Source organism: Solea solea, chromosome 1, assembly GCF_958295425.1.
Source record: "Solea solea chromosome 1, fSolSol10.1, whole genome shotgun sequence".
Classification (NCBI taxonomy): domain Eukaryota; kingdom Metazoa; phylum Chordata; class Actinopteri; order Pleuronectiformes; family Soleidae; genus Solea; species Solea solea.
The window spans coordinates 4618322-4639580 of record NC_081134.1 but is presented as its reverse complement, the minus strand read 5'-3'; the positions used below and the strand labels follow the sequence as shown (position 1 = coordinate 4639580).

Here is a 21259-nt window from a genome sequence, read left to right as displayed (position 1 = left end):
CTGGTACAATAGGGGCAGAAAAAAAATTATTTTTAAAGTAGTCCCAACACTCTTCTAACCTTGCCACAGGCCCTGCAATGGTGCCTCCTCTTGGTGAAGGTGAACTTGACGTCACATTTCATACAGACAGGAGCCTGGGAGTCGGGTACCCACACAGGAGCAACCTCACCCAGGGGGTTGGCTGGTTTCTTGCACAAGCCACCTTGTTGACCTGCTTGCAGATCATTATCTGGGCTCTCTGAAAGCACCAGAGAAGGAGAGTGGACAACATCATCTCCATTCACCCCAACTGCACTCTGATCAGACCCACTGAGACTCGTCTCCTGTGGCGTAAGTCTCCGACCCTGGTTCTCGAGGTTCTTGTTCTTGGTGACAAGCTGGTTTTGGACTTGGCCTGACAGTGGCTGTGGAATCTGAAGTTTGAGGCTGACAGGCTGCTTCGGTCGTGCCCCTCCGTACGGAACACTGACCGGCTGCAGCCGACTGTTGTTGAGTTTTGGTTGGATGCTACCTGAACCAACTGCTCCTCCATCACTGCTCTCCTGCTTGCTCTCTTCCATTTCTTTCTCCTCAGTCACAGAGTCCTCTTTGGAGGGAACAGGAGAGGGAGAGAAACCCTCCTCCTCCTTCTGTTCTACCTCAATCAGCTTGTAATCACTACTCCTCTCTTGCTCCAAACCATTGGGAAGGCTTGTTATTCTGAGGAGCTGGTTTATGTGTTCTTCTGAATCGTAACTCCTCTCCTTCTCCACTCCAACCCTGTTAGGAGGAGATAAACCATTCTCCTCTACCTCACAACCTGCTTGAACATCTCTCCCACCATTAAGGAGACTTTCGCCCCTGTCCATGTTCGACTTTGCAATGCATCTCTTTCGACTATAGTCCTGTAAAACACCTGCATTGTCCTCCAGTGCAACATCTTCCCTATCTTGTGTTGTTGGTGCCACATTTGGACGAACCTTCTCAGATAAAGCTTCACCATGTCCATGTCCAAGCTCAAAGTTAAAGTGAGTGTGAGGGACAGTGGAGCTCCCTCCTCCTGCTGAGGGAGCTCTCTCCTCCTGATGAGGTTTAACTGCCTGGTCTGCTGCACCAGGATTGTTGTCTGCAGGAGAACTTATCTCCTTGCAAAGCCTGTCATGTGGTGGGCTTGCAGAGCAACCATTCTCCACAGCACTACATGCCGTCACAGGGGGCGGCGAGAGGTCGTCAGTCCCCACCAGTTTGCCAATGTTGGGCTGGGGGAGAGGCGGACTGTGGACGTCTGCCGGCCTCTCCTCTGTCCAGGATGAAAGTTCAGGACCAGGATGTCTTTTAGGGTCATCCCCCGGGGAGGCACTGGAGGAGGAGTCAGGGAGAGCCTTGAAAGGCAGCGGACTCTCCCGGGGGCTTAGGTCTGCGTGGGCCAGGGCGGGGTTCAGAGAGAGCAGGTGGGCTGGTGGGGCCAGGATCTGGGTCCACTTGGCATCAGAGAGAATGGGAGTGTCCGTCTCATCTGGACGATAGAGAAGAAAAGAAAGCGAAGACTTAGATCAAATTAGAGATGCAGCCTACAAGACTTTCAGGAGGCAATTTTCTAATGATGTATTTCTCTTATCCCTCTCCCTCTTTTCCTTTCTGATGAACCACTGTTGTAGTTCTGTTTTTAGCAGCCATTACCCCATCTAGGTCCCTGACTTGAGGCAAATTATCACACTAAAAATCATGAAGTGTGAACTAGGCTTGTTTTTGAATTGTTTATTAGTTTAGTCAATAAAAAGTTGGAATGACATCAAGCTCAAACAATGGCTGAAACAATTAATCACAGGAAATTATTATTCTGTAAATTGAAAATATAAAATAAATGTTTTAGTTATCCCATCATCACATTTAAGACATAACAGAACACAGGGGAAAGTTGCTTCCAAGATCATGCTCTCCAATTACAGGATTCAAAACCTCAAAGGTACTGTCACACAAATACACACTCCTAGGTGATTGAAAGAGCTTAAAAAAAAGAAAAAGAAAAAAGCTGAACAAACTAGGAGACAAAATGAGAAATGAGGTTGGCATGAAGTGGGAAATTAGTGCATAGATGAAGTGGGAAATTATAAGAAAGTGGGCCAAATGCCTTGGTTCCCCTGTGGGAGCCATCACTCAGGCTGACACGTGACAGCTCTGTAAAACAAATGAAAATTCTTACAGTATTTGTTTAAAGCAACTTTCTCACACAGCCATGTCAGCTACTGTATAACTCTCTCTCCTCCTTCAGTGGAATTCATGCTAAGCTGTTTTAGTGTGTGTTCAGTTCTCACACACACACAGCGTTAATCTGCCATGCTGAATCTCCAGTAGAGGACACACAGATAATCACTCAGCCAAAACACAAACTGAGCTCACAGAACTATCAAAATAGTCTTTCAAAATAATGTTTCAGCAGGACTAGCATTTCCTCAGGGACATTTTGTTTCAAATTGTTAAATCCAGAGCAAGAACAGTTTTTCGCTGATAATGTGATTGCGCATACTGGGATGCAACACCTACACAGCTCTAAACTTAATACAGTGTTTACACTTAAAACAACCTCAATATGTTGAAGCACAGTTTCATAAAGGCCCAAATCTTTTTCTTTTCTTTTTTTTTAACATTTGTGAGCATTAAATGTGTGTTTACTAAATAAAAAGAAAGTTGAAAGATATACCAGAGTAAAACCAACACTGAAGAAGAGGAGAGCTGGCTTGGTTCAGGAGCTTATACTTTACCACTTCACTGATGAAGATGCATTTTAGTTTGAGATTTGGTCCTGTTTGTTTGTTAACAGTCCCAGCTGTGGGTATTTGCTCAATTGAATATTTCTAATGTCACATCACCTTCAACATTCAGGCATTGTGATTGGTTGGATGTGAAAAATTTACCTTGGTTGGAAAAATCACTTAGAGAAAAGAAAAGATTGTTGTTTCTGACAACTTTACTTGAAAAGTACTATATCCTGACCACACCTCACTAATGCATCTTGCCCAATGCATCATTCAAGCACAGTGACTCACTTGGTCCCTGTCTCATTTCCACACCTATTATAAGCTAACACAGCAGCTCACCTTCATTTTGCTCAAACTCATCCAGGACCTTGTCCAGGTTGAAGGCCTCAGCCTGGAAGTAATTCTCCATGGGTCAGGAAGCTCCACCCTGTCGACAGCCACGTGAACCTGGTGAAAGGAAGAGTGAGTCTTTAGCGAAGAATACACCAACATTTCCATATTGTATGTAAATGTCTCAAAAGGACCGAGCCCTATCTCCTTTTTAACAAATATGTTCTGTACTCAATGATAATACATTTGTATAATAAAAAGATGATCTCTTTCATTTAAAAGAGATGACTGCTTGGATGGAAGACGAGACGAGAATTAAAGGTGACTGGTACTGTCAAAGAGTCTTTTTTAGATTAAAACAAGTTCCTTTGATCAAAATGACAGGAAACAAACTTGTAAGAAGGAAATGTTTTGGCGTTTCTTTTCCTCCCTTCTTTCCACAAGTGCTCACCTGCACAGAGGTTCTCCTCAGCCGTCCCAGGCAGTGTTTGTTCTCAGCAGGTTTCCCTCTCAGCTGTCACTTCACCCAGTCTGGCAAGCGCCCAGCGCCCACACCTTAAACACAGAGGGAAAGCACCAGTCAGTGATGCGCTGCTTCTCATCCTGTACAGCAAAGCAAACTGCTTGTAACACCGTGTGGTGATACAACCACAGCAAGATAAAGTGAATTCCCTGCATTCTTACAGTAAATGAACTTCAGATTTTTTGAAAAGAAAAGCCAGCTGAGTTTTTATTCTGAGCTTGAGGTTTCATTTCTGGAGTCTTTATTTAAGCTTTAAGAAATTCAGTCACAATCTCTTTATATTCTTGAGTTACTGGGATGAGCAATGGCCAAAAAAAGAGAACATAATGATTCCTGTGACTTTCAGACATAAAATATTAAGACTTTCATAAAATTAAATAGTGATAATTCATTCTGTGGGTGCTGCACCTTTCCAGTTCCTGAAGGCACATCCAAGTTGTTGTTTTTTTTTCAAATTCACATGTCAATTTGAAAAGGATTAACTGTTTATAATTATGCCAAATGCAGTTAATATAAGTTGCACTGAGTTTCCTTAAAGAAGTCTGGATTTCTTTTTCACAACTTGATGTCAGAGAATAAAGTACTACAAGGGTCCCATGGACGGACTTTTCACAGGAGGCAGATTTATTCCCAATAAGATCGTTTGAGTGAGAAACTCTATAGGACAAAACACATACCCTGCATTCGGATGTTAGCAGTGTATAACATGATTCATGAACACCTGAATTCATGATCAATGAATAATACAAAAACAGCAGTGCAGCACCTAGCGCAACATGGGTAGAGAGCCAATATCCATATAATATCATGACAAGGCAATCAGAGTCATGAATGTAAAACAGCTGAAGCCTGAATTACTGCATCATAAACCTGCACAGAATGTCCTTGCTGATGAGGGGACCTTGGAGTGCGGATGAGATGTGTGTGTGTGTGTGTGTAGGGCTGCAAATGAGAAACAACCAGGCTGAACTTCAGGGTCATTCTTATAAGGACAAGAGCAACCAGGGATTACACCAGAGACCAAATATTCCGCAGAGTGAAGGCCTCGGAGAATGGAGCAGAGTCAACACATTTTCCAGTTCATTTAAAATGCAAGCATGGACACGATGTCAGCACTAAACAGTGACAGGACAGGACAGGAGCCCACATGTGTCATGCGCATTAATCAAAGCATTTCAGTCATTATAGGAGCGAGGCTGAAGGAAGATACTGATGTCAAAGCCAAAAATAACAGAACACTTACAAAACTAATGATCCACTGGTGAATGAAACAAAACTAATAAACTACAATTAGAAAACATTACAACCCTATAGGCAATCACAGTCCAGATGGAGCATGATGACTCATTTCAGGCACTGAGACAAGCCAAGTAACATCAGCACACACTGAGTCACTGAGTGAGGAACTGATTTACTTGCTAATGAATAAAAAGGTAAACAGTGATATTTTAAAGAATCCTTTGTGCATGTGGGGAAAAATAATATACACTAATTATTTTACAGTCACTCAACATTTAGTTGCCAGTCTATCTAGATTTTTGTGGAAAAGATTATAAATGCAAATAAGTCAGGGAATGAAAGAGTGAATCTAGGTTGGCGATACTAATGATTTTGTTGCCGTACACAATAGTGTAGCTCATAGTACAGTTGACACCTGCCTTGATTAGCTGATTAACTGATGAACAGGAAGAGTAATCAGCAACTTTTTCCTGAAATAAAGTACAGTACAGTTTATCTGACATATCACAATAATGCAGATTTGCCAATAAGGAAAATTAATAACAAAATTGTTACATGTGGTCAAAACATAAGCAGCGATAAAATACATTTGATTATATATGTATAGGTTACCAGAGTGGACATCCATGACAATGACCGACTTTTGATTTCAATCAGGAATTATTTCATAACAAAAACAACAAATCTGAACAAACCTTGAAAGCTCAGATTTCAAAACAGACTCAGTTCAGTCTTAACTAAAAAACAAACAAACAACAAGCTCTACTCTAGTCTGCACTTTGTGTATTATTTTAAACCTGACTGTTTACATTTGGATTCTGATCTGTATTAGGAGACGGCTTCGGAAAAACAAACTGAACTGAAGCCAAATGCTGTAGAATTCATTGGGTAGAGAGCAAACGAGCAGATGGCAGCGTTGTTGTGTCCTCACCTGAATAAAGCCTGTAGTCAAGAAGATGCAACGAATAGTTCCTGACACACACACACACACACACACACACACACACACACACACACACACACACACACACACACACACACACACACACACACACACCTCCATGAGGACAGGAGCCCGTCTCTGATTAAGATTTAATTACTCTGCAGAGGTGATGAATAATGCATGTTGAGCCAGCGTTCATGACAGAGAGGTATTTTTAGACATGTAAACTTGGGAGGAGGCTTTAAGGGAGACATGCATGGCATGTATGAAAGACTGTGTCAGTCACTGTCTATATTATTTAAAGAAAATAAGTCTTGTTAGTTGCATGATGTACAAATATGCCACTACTACAACTTGAGAGACATTCACCTACAGTATCAGAGCCGACCCAGGCCTGCATGGGGCCTTGAGCAGAATTTGATAGGATTTAATAAAAATATAACAGTTTTATAATAACAAATAATAAAAAAAAATATCTTGCGAGTCTTTAATAAACGTTGTTTACAATTCATAAACTAAATCTAAAATACATTAAAACAAGTAAAATAAAAAGTGTAAATCTACAAAACTCAGTGATACTCAGCTAAATAATTAAATAACAATTGGCCAGTACCCATTAATTGAAAATGACATTTATTTTTAAACACTTCAAACCATTAGCTGACTTACACTTACACTCTAAATCATTCATTATCAAAACCAAAATATAAAAGCCATATTTTCAGCAATTCCTCTTAATTACTGGATAAAAACTTAAGACGCAGCAGCTGCTGCAAACAGCAAAACTACTAATCGAGGTTTGCTTAGAGATCTGCACAGAAACAGATGTATAATATGTGACCAATCTGATTTTCACCATTTCTGAGCGTCAAAGTAAAAACATGACTACACAGAACATTCATTGTGTAAAACATTAAATACAAAATGTTGAATGAAACATGATTAAAACAAAACCACACACTCGATTTTTCTTTTTTTTAAATGAAGAACACTGTCCAGCTCCAGCGAAAGCCAGACATGCTAATAATGAAATGGCCTCACAGACAACTAACACAATAAACTATGGCTGACTCGACATCCTGGCATGACAGCATAATCAAATGAGACGAGCTCATAACCAGCGAGGAGACTCGGACAAACTACAACTCTTCTACAGTTCATCAAGTCCTCGCTTTCAAAACAAGACTCAGTTTCACTTCCTCACCCATCAGCTGGAGATCACTTCAGTCATTAGTGTCATCTGCCATTTATTTTTGGGCTGTGTAATACACACACACACACACACACACACACAAAATTGCACATTACAATAATTGCATCTGGTTCATTGTTTTTCTTAAATTCTAATTCCTGCTTGAACATGAGGATGGATGAAGCCAGTTTTGGGTGAAAGGTCCTTTTTATTCCCATTTAGCTTTTATCAATATATGCTCACCATTCTATAGCCATTAATTTCTTTTCTGATAGAAGCTTACCTCACAGGTAACCCAGTGACTCAAATTGATCTGCAGATATTTTGATAGTCAAATAATCTATTGCAGGTTGCAGCTTCTCAGCCATGAGGATTTTCACTTTGGATTTTATACTGTTGGTCAGACAAAGTAAGATGTTTGAATAGACATCACCTATAATTGGCTATACAATTACTTTTTAAATATCCATTACCCATTAATAATGTTAATTCCACTTGGCAACATTGAAATCTCTAATTTAAAACTATTTTAAAGCTACATAAAAGTAAAATGTTGGTCTTTATTATTTATAATTTCTGAGAGTGCCATCAGATTAAGAATAAATAACACTGCCTAAATGTTCCTAAAGACCAGGAGAGCTCAAGAGTTCAGGGGACACCAGCTGATCAGTCATCACGACATACACACAGACACAGAGTGCACCATTCTGCACTCAGACAAGATAACACACCCTATGAAAAACATTAACGACAAACAGGCTGATGTCACACAGCACTCCAGAGTATAGTCTTTATGTTCCCTAGGAAATTGAAGCCTTTTCCTCCAATTAGCCTCACTGATGAGTTGTTTTCTTCAGGTAACACTGCTGTTTAGTCTCAGTCCCTCGAGTCCTCCTCTTGTCTGTGTGGAAATGCTTTTACTTCCACTATTAAACTGGATTTTCTATTGTGTTTTACGTAGAATTTCACCAAATATTATCGTTCAAATTGTTTTCGGACTTCCTTTCCCCTTGAATACTATGATTCGCCACTACACTTCCACATTTTAATAAAGTCCTGGAGAGTTCTGACCCAGTTTTAGAAGTTTCAGGAATATCCTCAGTTGTTTCAAACGTTTTGATCGCTTAATGGAGGCCACTGGACAGGTCTTCCAGTGTGGTTGTTTAAGAATTAAGAAGTTACTCATTGAATAAGTAATGTGTTGCTAGTTTAAACATATTAATATTAAGACAACAGTATTTATCAGTGGAGGGCTCTGGCCTCATTTCTCAGAACACGTGTTATCATAGGCTTATTTTGTGTGCGTTAGCATACTGAAGTACACAGCGTGTTACAGTGAGTGATGAGAATGAGTATTTCAGGAAGGAATAATCATGACAACCTGTGCATTAAATCATGATGAATGGTGTGATAAAGCTCTGACGCAAAACTTTTGGAAGGCCTGCTATAGGCTGGTAACCGGAGGGAGGGTATTCAGGGGAGAGATCATAAATCACTTGTGTCACTGAAATCTGCACTTGAGAATTATTTCCTACACTTAGCTGGAAGTTGTAGTTGAGAGTTTGCGGATAAAAGAAGAATTGTTTCATAAAAGTTTCATATAAACTGACTTCAGCAAGAAGAATGAGAGGAGTCAGCAGAGGGCTGCTGTTCTTCTACATGTATTGTGGTGTGTATCTTCTTACAGACACACACACACCTCTGAGAGCAGTGCAATACAAAGATATATTATTTTTATTTGACTATTTTCTCGATCATCTGTTTTGTCTATAAAATTATAAATAACATCACATCAATGCCACTGTAAGGCCTTTAATTTACCTTTTGCTAAACCAACTACATGAAATGTAACAAAGTTTTTTTGTGTTTAGCATTTTGGCATGAGAAATTAAACCAATGTAATTTAATTGATCATCAAAATAATCGCAATCAACCTGTGGCTGGTAATTCAATACCAAATATTAATGGAGTACATCTCAGATTTGGATCACAGCTGCGTTTTCTTTATATATGTGGCAGTAAATTAAAAACCTTTCATTTTTTTGCAATTGTTGATTGGACAAAACAAGCAAATTAAAGAGATCACTGTGGATTTTGAGAAGCTTGGGTGGCAGAATGGCTTTGATGATAAAATGCACATTGGGTTAAACAAATGGCATTTGTTCATCACAATAGCACAGACAGGTAAAGCAGATGACATCATTATTCATTTATTCATCCTCTACTGCTCCACATGAGGGTCACGGTATGACAAGCCAACCAAAAATGAAATGGTCCATTAACGTGAATATAAATACTGATTTCAATGGATTTAAAGTGTGCTGGAAAAGTACACTACTCAACAAACTATATAACATCAGTCTTGTAGTGTAGAAATGCTTGGTATTACATCTTCATGCAGAGTTAGGGTTTTTTTTAATTTTAAATGGGAAAGTTTTTGGCTCAATTGTTGACAGTACATGGGGGGGATTTCTAACTTTTGGAAACCCTCTTTCTCTGTAAGTTAAGTCAAATCAGCTGTAAAACTGAAATAAATCACAAACAAATGTCTGTGCTGTAACTTGTTTTCTGGTGCTACAAACTTCCCATGTCAGCTCGCTCACATCCTGACAAACGGCGCCTCGCGATGCGGCCGCGCTCCAGACGCCGTCTGCCCAGGGCGAACGCAGGAAACCTCAAATGATCACTTCCTCCCTTTAAGAATGGACTGACATCACTTTTCAACAACATGATCTCATGACTGAGTGACACATCTTTTTGCGACGTTCACCGCCCTGACTGGGAGTTCACTGGGAGTTGTCCTCCATACTCCTGTGAGTTTTATTTTTTCTATTCCCAGACTCTTCTGGAGAGAAACAAAATTAAAGCAGAACATATGCTGCATGCTGCAGAATTGTAGCCTTCAAAAGGGTGACACATCCAAAGAGTTTCTAATAACGCTAATTTCTTTGTCAGGAGGTAAAGAAGAGATTAGCTGTCTGTGTGTTACAAAGCTGCACTGCTTCTCAGCGAGTGTCAAAAGCCATTATGAGTTTCCTGTCTCCCGTATGTTGTGATCTACATTTAGCCACTGCATGACAGAATAAGAGGCTGCTGTGCTGCCATCAGGGAGAGACTTGTAATACTTTGTGAAAGTATACAGTAACCTACATCAGGGGAGTGTGCACACAAGAGAGCTCGTCTTTGCTTGGAAGCCTTTTGGCTCAGTCTACTGAGTCAGTCAACCCCCCCCAATCTATTTCAATACTGCATGAGATGGTGTGGGATATTATTTTTCCTTTTGCAACAGGTAAAATGTGTGATTTTCACAGCCGTAGTGGACAAAAATCCAGACCCACCCAGACTGGAGTGATGCCAAACCAGGCCAGACAAGAAAATGAAGGATGTCATATTAAGCAGAGACTTTTCCAGTTACATTACGTGAACTGATATATTGTGGAGGACTCACTTTCAGAGCAGGCTGAACTGTGCACAGTCCAGTAGGGCCAAAACAATGATTACTAAAGTATATTTTTCTTCAATGGCAAAATAACTAATCTTCATCCAGGTACAAGGTTTTGAACGTTTATATATTTTAGTTTTTTAATGATTCTGTGGTTTCTATGACTTTCACTCAGGAGAAAGTATCAATCTTGCATTCTTTGACATTAATCTCAACTACTATACTACAGCCATATTGCACAGCCTTAGGTTGTCCAACCTTAAATCCAAACAGATATTTACTTAATTATAATATATATGATAGTTTGAGAAGGCTGGAGGTGTATGGATATATCACTATTATACTACTATTGATCATTTACCAATTAATATTTTCAGCACAAACTAATTAGTACCCGATAAGGCTTTCTCTTGAGTGACAAATTAATTTATGATTTCTCACTGACATAACTATCCAGTGTGTAACTGTGGCTGGCTGACATGTGGCTGAGTGACATGATCAAAACTTTTTTTTTTAAATCAGTTTTTAATCGATGTATGACAGTTAATTAAATTTCTGCCAGTTTCACTTGCCAGACGTCACTACTTCATGTCTCCTTGCGGTGGCGCTGCTCAAATGAATGAGGGTAACTTTGGAAGTTACCTGGCTGAAGAAGAGGGAGATTACAGCAGGATAATGGTGGAGAAAGCTGAGATGCCCTATCCTTGTTCAATACATCGACTTTATGCACTTTGTTCTCTTTGTTGTGAATAAATAGAGAAATCCTGCCCTTTAACTTTAGACGTTTTTTGTACCGTGAGGTACCCTGTGATTTTCACCTCTAATGTTACACACTAGACTTTTAAATAAAATCATTATAAATGATAAGGTACTGGAATGACTGGAAAGATGCAGGCTCCCCATTGTTTTACTTCAAAATAAATCACTAGAACTGTATGTTGGCAGCATTTTCAAGTCACTCATGTGCAATAGGAATGACTTTCTCTACTCATGATTATTGTTTGTATTATTATATGAAGAAATTGACCACGATCAACTTATTGTGTGTGCTTTTAATAGCAATTCATGATAATATTGTGCATTATCCCACTCCCAATCAAATACATATTTAACTTTTGTTTAAAAAAAAAAATGCACTTGACAATTGCTGTTCAATTATCTCCCAGCAGCTCTACACTGCCATGGGCCCCATTCTTGCAAATATCTTTTTAACAGTGAAATGATGAGGTGAAGGCTACACACAAGGCACAAACAAACCAACTGTCAGGGGCAGACAGATGACTATTAACGTGGATTATGCAACCATAAAGTGGCACTGTGGCCGCAGCCTGCAGGCCAAACTCAGCCTCAGATAGTAAATATTAATCACAGGTGGGCTGAGAAAACACAGAGAACCGCTGTGCTGAGAAGAAAAGGGCACTACAGTTTGGCACCATAACTTGGATACTAGTTGTATTAGCAGGTCAGCTAACTGACCTCACCAAATCCACGCGAGGATTTGGTGATACGAGTGAGTATCGCCGAAGTCGACGAAACAGTGTGGTAAAAAAAAATGAGAGACTGTTATTAAACAGAGTGCAGTGCAGCTGGTTAGCAACAACAGGCTGTACCACTGTGAGAGGGAATGGAGTAGCTAGTGTTAGCACCAATGATTCAGCGGGCAGTCGTGAGCAGAGGGACGGCAGCGACTCGCTGCTCTGGCGGACACTCACACCACCAATGACTCGTTGGACTTGACGGCACTTTTTTTCTTTTTTTTTTTTTTTAAAAGATTGTGGGGGATTTTTTGAAAAGCACTTTCACTTCCAGCCTTCTTCCCTCACAGCCGCCAGGAAAGTGACGCCTGCTGCGGTGTTTGGTGGTTGTTTGGTCACAGCTAGTAAAGCCAAGGAGAAGCGTTAACGTGTTGTGTAATTGACGTAAAAAAAAAAATATAGCGTTACCGTAACGCCACCGTATCGGCGTTCCTCGCCGTTTAGACACGCCGTAATACAAAAATACCACAACGCCCACCCACGGTGAGTTAATGCCTGCTTCTGTGTGGAAACGTTAGAGCCTCTCTGTGAAATGTCACGAAAACAAATTCAGTTACTCACCGGAGGAATCCTCATCTTTACGTGCAGTCCCGTGGAGCCCCTCTGTTAGTATCCTTCATAGCTAATCGCCTTTACGGGCTATTTTGAGCAGCAGCAGCCTGCCTCACTCACACACAGCGAGCACTGGTCGGAAAGTATTGCCTGTAAGTCAACCGTAGTTGTGCGACACCACTCAAGTATCCCTCCCTACGTTCAATATTAGGGGAAAAATAAGGAGCAATGTCACGACAGCATAGTTTACACCGAGAACTTCCGTTCACAGACTTCAAAATAAAACTCTTGATGGACGGGTGGATTTAAAAACCGCATAGTTAGATGCTTTCTGTTGAGATGCTTTTCTTTTAATTCATACTTTTCTATTTATATATTTCTGCATTGTGAAAACACAACAATCCTGGCAACAGGTTTAGTGACCATTGGGCCTTTTAAAAACTTTATTTAACAATAAAGTAAGAAAGGCTAAATAAATCCAAACCACTGTTTAGAATTGAAAACACACACAAAGTGGAGTAAAAGCTGCCTACAAAAATGTAAACATAACACAGCATTAAATATTGTTTTTATTTATGAATAATGTCAGTCAAATCAGCTGGGGGAAGCTCATAGACACATTTGTGGTAAGAGGCATTTCATTTGTGCAAATTAGTGAATACCACAGCTAAGAATAACGTAGGTTGAATTTTGTGGGTTTTCCTCTTTGAATTTGGGTCATGACGAACAGAAGTTAAAAAAAACATTTGGCAATACTGTTTTTCATTTATCAGGTACAAAAGTCAAAAGTTCAGAAACGATTAGTTACCATCATAGATACGACCATAAACCATAACAGCGATGTCAAATAATGATCCTGGCAGACAACTGATTGGGGCTTTCACATCAGCAGGCACCAGCGTGGTTCCCATCCAGGCTCTAGTTCTGTTCAGAACCTCAGTGCTCTCAGTGAACCTGTCCTTGTTCACACCAAGGCAAGTTTGTGGCACTATTCATACAACTCAAAGTGCTTTACAAAGGCTTAGAAATACATTTGGCAACTCACAGAATAAATGCAAGACATTAAAATGACATTAAAAATAAAAAATAAAAAATTAAAATAGGCATTCAAATTTAAAGAGAAAAACCGTGTGATTTGTATCATGGATCTGAATTGGAGGCAGAGCCATGCTGTGTGACAGAGCTATTTGCTTTAGTAAGATGAAAAATAACAATAATAATAAATTGTACTTATACGGCACTTTACAACGCAAAATAATCTCAAAGTGTGCACAGTAGCAATAAAAACAAGTATATCCAAAGTGTATAAAAAGTAAGAGCAAAACATTCAAATAGTTGGTAAAAAAAATTGGGGCCCCCAGCCTCTTTTACACCGGGCCCGTAAAGTCCCCCAAAACGCTCATGATCTAAGATTCATCAAGGCAAGATTTTATGAAGTCGTTTCAGGAACTCTTATTTTTTTGGGTGACAACTCATGATTTCCTGTTTGCATACAGTTGTTACAGTCTAACTTGATGCTGTTAAGCGTATCCAGTTCCCGCACTTAGCTCCAGCAGCAGCAAGAGGGACATTTTGGCTCAAAGCGGCTGCTGAAGGTAGTGTGATGAGCCCCGGGGCGGGTCCGCAGCTCCGTCCCGGTCACCTACGACACTCAAGAGCCAAAATGGCCAGTTCATTCCCGGTTAACCTTGTGAGAGCTGCTCTGCAGCAGCGGCAGGATGCAGCGGAGAGAGAGAGCAGCGTCACCCATGATCAATGTAACGAGACGTGACAGCAGTGACTGTGGATGATGAGTGTAACACCACATTACTTATCCATGCACACAATCCTCTTTTTATTGAATTCATTGCATTAGCTTTGCTAATTCAGCCCCAAGTCATTTTCATTATTGATTTACAAATTAAAAGTGTCTATTCTGCAGAGTAACATTTACAAAACCAGGATCTGTTGCATAAAAATATCAAGCACTGACAGCACTACTGAGTTTATTATTTATATATATATATATATATATATATATATACACATACATACACACACCATTTACCATATACCATGTTCAATTAACCATAAATAAGTTAATAAAAATGCATGTTAATGATTTATAGGACAGTGAAATTCACTTCTAATGGAGTCATTTCATAATCTTATTTTAAATGTTTTATATTTCTTCTGTAGATGTTAATTAATGAATCACAAATACAGAGGTTTTCTCAAGTTTAGTTTGTTACACTGATTATTTCCCCCTCACATTCCAGGCATCTGTGTTCCACCACAGCTCAGATGAGCTGAGCAGCTCTATGAATTCAAGGAAGTGTAAAGGAAGAGGTTCACTGTGGCTTTTTCTATTTATAACATGAGCATCGATAAATGTCTTATGTAAAGGCCTCAACAAATAATTAAAAACTTGCTCATTAGAGAAGAAAATACAACACTACAGCTTCTTTGTTTAATTATTTCAGTGAAAGTAAAACAAAAATAAATAAAAACAAGTATCGTGAACAGGCCAAAAATGTTTTTATTTAATTCATCCCCATCACTCTATGTAAAAGGAAATATTCATTCACTTTATTCAGTTCACTATATTTTAATAAACAATCTCTTAAATATTAGCCATGTAAAAAGCTTACAGCATATTTAAAGTAGTTTGAGTCCTTTGGGTGCGGAGATTCGCACAGATCCGCATTTTTCGGAGTGTTCAAAACATCAACGCAGACCGAAATCAAAACCTACTGCATGTTGTTGTGGCAGTCTGAGCCATATCTCCTGGTATGATGCATTGCACCTTTAACAACCGTTTCCCCACAACAGGAAATGTCCTTTGTGAGTCCGTAAGAGGTAAACATAAAAAAAAAAAAACGGTTGACGGAGAGCAGAGGGAGAAAAAAAAAAAAAAAAAGGAGGATTCATCAGTTTGCTTCATTCTTTGAAGGTTCGTCAAAGTTCTCCACAAGATCTGAAAGACACAAAAACAAGTAAGTCCATCACAAACACAATATTAATCACATTTACAATGACGTTTAATGAAATTAAATCTTCATCTGTACCTGGTACGTCGTCATCCTCCTCTTCTGCAATTTCCTCTTTGACTGCTTTCATGTCCATTGCTGCAAAACACACAAAGCTCATTTGCCACTTGTAGAAATAAGTTCTTTGTAGTTAATTTAGATTTGTGTTGTGCTAAAGTTTTATCTTCTTTCACACGCTGCCTTAAAATGCTCAAAAATCTTCCTGTTGCTCTTCTCACTCTTTGATCACAGTCGTCATACAGTATTTCAGCCAGCTTCTTCTCTCAGTCACAGACTCTACATAGATTTAACCTCCACTGGTTCTGCAGTGATTCTAAACAGAAAATGGCACTGCACAAACTGTCACACACACACACATCTGCTTATGTACGGTGCCATGTTAAACACAGCATATTTGTCCATTTTAAACAGCTTCTTTTTCATAATCATACTAGTTCAAGTATGCCAGGCAGAAACAAACAGCCATAAAAACTCACATTCACATTATTGAGTCATCTATCGATTAGTTTCTTCATTAACTGAGTAGTTTTTTGTTCAAATACCAGAAAATGTTGATCAGTGTTTCCCAAACCTAGAGATTATGATGTTCTCCAATGTCTTGTTTTTGTCCACAAACCAAAATTATTGAGTTTTAATCATTTCTTTGTCATATGGAGCAAAGAAATCAGAAACACTTCACATTCGAGAAGCTGAAAAGTCAGAAAGCGTGTTTTAATTCTTGACACTCAAAGCGATTATCAAAATTGTTGCCGATGAATTAAGGGATTGATTCATTGAATAACAGTTGCAGCCCTAATAGTAACCTAACCTCCATCTGCAGGTTTTACGCACAGAACATCTCCATTGTTCACAGAGAGGTCAAACAGATTTGAACCGGGGATTTTCTTGCTGTGAAGCGATGGTGCTAACCAGCACATCACTGCGGAATCATCACTGAGGCCATTCTTGCCATAAATGTGATTTTATGAGTCACATTAATAGGAAGAATGGCCTCATCACTGAAACCATTTAAGTGAAACTTAAAATAGAACATAAATGTCACAATATGTCACACCCATATTTGTGGTTTTCTGTTTTTTTTTCTCTCACACACTGTCAGGCTCTTACAGGCAGCTAGAAAGATTTGCTGTGACTCATCAAGTGTGGCAGTTGTAATTCTTGGTTGTATTACAGATTTACTCTCTGGTTCATTTATGCATGAAAGGGCTAGTTTGAGTTTTCTGAAGTATGAGGTACTGACACATATGGTTGTCAGTGCATGGTAACCAGCAGTGACAAAGGGTAAAAAGAGAGTGGAGCTACTTAACAAAAGTCTCACCTAATAAATGTAATCTTCCAGACGTCTACAGTTTAAGAATAGATTTGTTGTTTTATCTCATGGTTAGACTGCGTTTGGCAACGAGAAACGGTTGTTGCTTTACTACTGTCCCAATCAGTGAGTTTAAATGTGTTTATTTGTGTTTGAAAGTCTTTGTTCAGATTTACTAAGTGACACAAGCTAACCAAACAAGGCAGCAGCAGACCAGCAGAACAGCTGCTGTGTGGTCACAAGCTAAAAACACACATTTTCTGTATGGACTTTGGTACAGGAGAGTGAGCAATTAACAAGCTTCCGTTATCAGCTATAATAGACCCAACAGCAAGATACAGCGGTCAACATACTCTTCAGATATTGTAGACTTGAGCATACAACTTTGTTAAGTGGTTAAAATCTGTTTTTCATTGTGTTACCACTGGAAACAATGTTTTCAGTGAGCGAGAACATGTCTGCCGAGTCTATACTGTTCCATCATTCAATCATAATCAGTTCAACACTCTTCATTCAAAAACAATATCAGGTGTGAACACACATCTACCTCTTCCTCTAATGTAACTCAAACCTAATTTCCAAAGAGAAGAAAAGGGATTCTGTTGTCTACTAATGGCGTATTTCCACCGGCTCCAAACACAAACGAGTGACTAGTGACTTTACACCAGACTCCTGGTAGCTGTTGGAGATTAACCCACGTTTTTAGGATTGTTAAGTAGTTTAAACTTATCTACAGTTCGGCACTGTTCGGCTTGATTTGTGTGTCGGACGTCTCTTCCTGTGATAGCACTCTGGCCAGTCAGTGGCCAGCAGTCTGACCAATCATCGCATAGTTCCTACTCAGTATGCTTTTGGAATCTCGCCGGAGCAGGTACAATGCTAGTGGAAACGTTACGTAAACCATGCCGAGGCGAGTAGAGCCGGTGAAAATACACCATTACACTAATACCCTGACTGACAGGGAATATCTGAGCTTCTCTGTATTTATGAGAGTGTGTGTTTGTGTGTACTCACCATGCCGTGGGAACTGCTCGGCCAGCTTGCGCAGGTTAGTGATGCTGTCAGCTCCCAACTGGCTCAGGATTCCTGGCAGCATCTCAGTGAGCTGCTTGTTCTCAGCGTGGCCGGAGATGGCAAAGGTGTTGGCTGACAGGGAAGCCTGGACCTTAGGGTTGTTGAAGTGGATTACCGTCCCATCGCTTTTTATCATGTTCACCTAAGACAGAGAAAAAGACAGTCAGACTTAATAAAGCAAATTCACATGGCATGAATTTCAGAGTCAGAGTATCACTCTGAATCCCACACTAGATGATTTTAGACGTGATATTTACAACTGTGAACAATCAAAGATTCCTACAGAGACATCATTTTATTGTTGCACACAGTCATGATGTCTGAGAGCATTTGAGTAAAGGGCAGGATCCAATCCCATGCAGTCACCGGACACATATCCAGAAGTAATGTTAATGTCAGGTGTGCACTACAAGTTGCAAATATCGCACTGAAAATCATGTAGCGTTAACTAGGCTTAACAAAAGAGAAAAACAAACATTTGTCAGCAGTGCTTCATGTTTTAAACCTTAATTATATTTGTCAGTTTTAGACACAAGTGTTGCAATGAGTGACACACGATTAGGGATGCACTGATGTATGGTGTGAACCTCGGTATCTGTAGCCAATTTCCAGTTAAATAAGATGGCACTAGCTGATAATAACACCAGTGTTTGAAGTGATCAAAACTACACTTGATGGTTAAGGTGCATTAAAAAGTAAAAGCCATTTCAGTAAACTATCAAACCACCTGTTCAACAGTGTGGTTAATCTAATGGGAGGTTTTTATTATTAGATAATAAATTCCACAATGGGTGTTATCACTAAATATGATGAATGCAAAAGAAGCAAAAAACAATCGTGTATCAAGTCGAACACCACAAAAACCCACGGGATGTAGTTACCATGCAAGGACATTTACGCATAGCACACAAAATGTGTTCTAAATACCTTGCGACTTTAGGTAACATGTCTTTACTTAGTCTTTTCTTTAAACTTCAATGAATATCTCGTCAATTTTTATAATTCAGCTGGGAATTCAACTGGCAAACAGAGCCACACTATAAATGAATGAAGCAAAAATAAATTCCTCAGGTTCAATCAAAAATGTGTGCTTTGATTCTTTGAAACTGTAAAAAAAATAAAACAACCAAAAAGAAAGATTAAAGCCGGGAGGGGAAAAAACAGGACAGCACTGTTATACGTTTCACAGTTTTATTCTTGCTGGAAATGTCTCACCTCTTCTATCCCTGTGATGGTGTTCACTCCCAGTTTCTTCAGGGAACCCTGGAGTTTTTTGTCGTCAGCTGTTGCCGTTTTGTGAACAACCTTTTTCTTCCTGCGGGGAGTTCCCTGGGGAGAGAACGCATGTCAAAGCCAAACAAAGGATTAGAAATGAACTAACTGCCAAACAAGTTCAATACATTGTCTTAGACTATCTTTAAAATCCATTTCATCATAATTTACTCATTTCTGGACCCTGGTGGTGATGCAGCTACAGCTACACACACAAGATCTTGATAAAACCGCCAATTGCTATGACCTGTATTTTAATATCTATCGGCAGTGTTGTTGTAAACTATATGCTCAGACTAATATGTAAGTTCAGTATGTGTTCTCCATCCATTTTCTACCCCTTTATCCTCGATAAGGGTGGCAGGGGGTGCCGTGCCAATCTCAGCTGACATAGCACGACCGGCGGGGTACACACTGGACAGTTCGCCAGGGCCACATAGAGAACAACCATTCACTATCTCACCTATGGTCTATTTAGGGTGTCCAATTCACCTAATCCCCATATTGCATGTTTTTGGACTGTGTGTTCTTTTAATGCCATTAAAAGTGCTTGGATCAGATTCAGAAACAAACCCTTACCATAATTGATATCACTTTCCTCTCAGACAGTGTTTAAATGATGCATTTAACCAAGTCTTTATATATAAAAAGCCACCTTCATACATTTAATCCAACTAGGTGTTTAAATAAGGGATTTTACAAAACTCACTGATCATTTTTCACTGACAAAATCCTGGGATTAAGAGCTCCCGAGTAGAGTGAACGTCTTTGTAAGTGCAAGTGAACAAAAGTGTGTCGTTTTGTTAAAAGCGACAGCATGGTGCAAAAAAGCACAAGGCCTTTGTCACAGCAATGATAAATAACGCCACCTAGTGTGCAGCTGCAGACCTCACAATGAATGGGAGCAAAAGCCAGAGGCCCCAGTTGACGCCTCCTGTCCTCATAAAAGAAAATGCTGAGATCAGGGGGTTGTTCTCCCCATGGCAAGTGCTGGATGCCATCACATTCTTTAACATGAGCAACCGTCGAGCCAAAGACAGGACAAACCTGAGTGTCCAGACTCAGATTTAAGGGCTGGACATTTGACAACATGATTTATGTACTGTAAAAATATTAAAAAGGGCTCCCAAAACATATGTGTGTAAGAATCTCAAATTTCTTTGCACAAATTGCATCAAATAAGCAGGTTATTATGCACATTTTTGATTTGCACTATTGAAAACTCGACTTACTTGTTTGATCACACATGTTCATGGCTTCTGAGATTCAACTGCCCACATTTTACAGATTAGATTTTAACAAATAAAACATAATAAGGAGACTGTACCTTTCCACCTATCCGGACCTCCGCCTTCAGTTTGGCGAGCTTTTCTTGATTCATTATATTCTATATATAAAAAACAAACACATACAAAAACAATTACAAGGTTTTCTACACAAGTGGGTTCCACTGTTTATGTTGAAATACAGCTAACACAGCGTACATTAGGCAATCAGAGCTCAGATCATTCTCAGCTGCGCACATTAGCATTGCTAGCACACACTTGACATATAGCTGACAATTTTACACAAATACACCGACAACGCAGTATAAGCTTGAAAAAAAACCCTCAAGAGAATAAGATTTTAAAAATGACATTTCAATAAAACGTATATTTAACTAACATGGTTGCTACCTAGCTCGAAGGCTTACGTAGCTATTATTAGCACGGTGGCTATAGAAACAAGATATACGAGTTGTCGGTTAAACGAGTGGCTAACAGCTGACGTCGTCATCGAAACAAACGAAGACACAAAATCAGTTAACGAGTAAATCAAATAACTATTATCATGACTATCATTATAAATGCAAATTGTTGGACAACCTGTTAGTGATCACGATGATAATGAGGCTGGAATCGAGCAGCTAACATTCGCAGCAGCATCAAAACACTTTTCCGCTTCTGATTTTCACAATAAAAGATTTGTGGAAGGTTAAATATAAAATACAGGGTTGTTTTTTTTTTACTTTAAATGAAACTGATATTATTATTGGTGTAATAATATAGAGCACGAAACTGGACCTAATGATTAAGATTTGC

The 21259-nt window shown here is 39.4% G+C and overlaps 2 protein-coding genes across 5 annotated transcripts in view; both read right to left on the bottom strand.

The window, feature by feature from the left end:
* Positions 1 to 12704, bottom strand: part of zfyve9a (zinc finger, FYVE domain containing 9a) — a 28602-nt gene extending 15898 nt beyond the window's left edge. For 3 of the 4 annotated variants that reach the window (XM_058622507.1, XM_058622516.1, XM_058622524.1), the window contains exons 1-4: positions 12504 to 12704; positions 3520 to 3623; positions 3078 to 3185; positions 60 to 1495 (exon numbers count right to left, since the gene is read on the bottom strand). In XM_058622507.1, the coding sequence (XP_058478490.1) occupies positions 60 to 1495; positions 3078 to 3147 (1506 nt within the window). In that variant the 5' untranslated portion in view covers positions 3148 to 3185; positions 3520 to 3623; positions 12504 to 12704. The remainder of the gene's footprint in view (positions 1 to 59; positions 1496 to 3077; positions 3186 to 3519; positions 3624 to 12503) is intronic. The other variant, XM_058622496.1, reaches the window with a different exon arrangement.
* Positions 12705 to 15322: 2618 nt separating this feature from the next.
* Positions 15323 to 21130, bottom strand: LOC131468307 (transcription factor BTF3 homolog 4). The gene is made up of 6 exons (XM_058642391.1): positions 21044 to 21130; positions 20506 to 20565; positions 19122 to 19235; positions 17847 to 18048; positions 15542 to 15601; positions 15323 to 15450 (listed from the first exon to the last, which is right to left on the bottom strand). The coding sequence occupies exons 2-6, from the start codon at positions 20557 to 20559 to the stop codon at positions 15404 to 15406; spliced, it is 477 nt and encodes a 158-aa protein (XP_058498374.1). The 5' UTR covers positions 20560 to 20565; positions 21044 to 21130; the 3' UTR covers positions 15323 to 15403.
* Positions 21131 to 21259: the final 129 nt, after the last annotated feature.

Excerpts from the sequence above, each read along its gene's own strand:
- LOC131468307 (XM_058642391.1), bottom strand. The coding sequence starts at position 20,559 with ATGAATCAAGAAAAGCTCGCCAAACTGAAGGCGGAGGTCCGGATAGGT. Across the intron at positions 19,236-20,505 it reads AGGTCCGGATAGGTGGAAAG|GGAACTCCCCGCAGGAAGAA; the intron begins GTACAGTCTCCT and ends TTCTCTCCCCAG. Across the intron at positions 15,602-17,846 it reads CGAGCAGTTCCCACGGCATG|CAATGGACATGAAAGCAGTC; the intron begins GTGAGTACACAC and ends TGTGTTTTGCAG.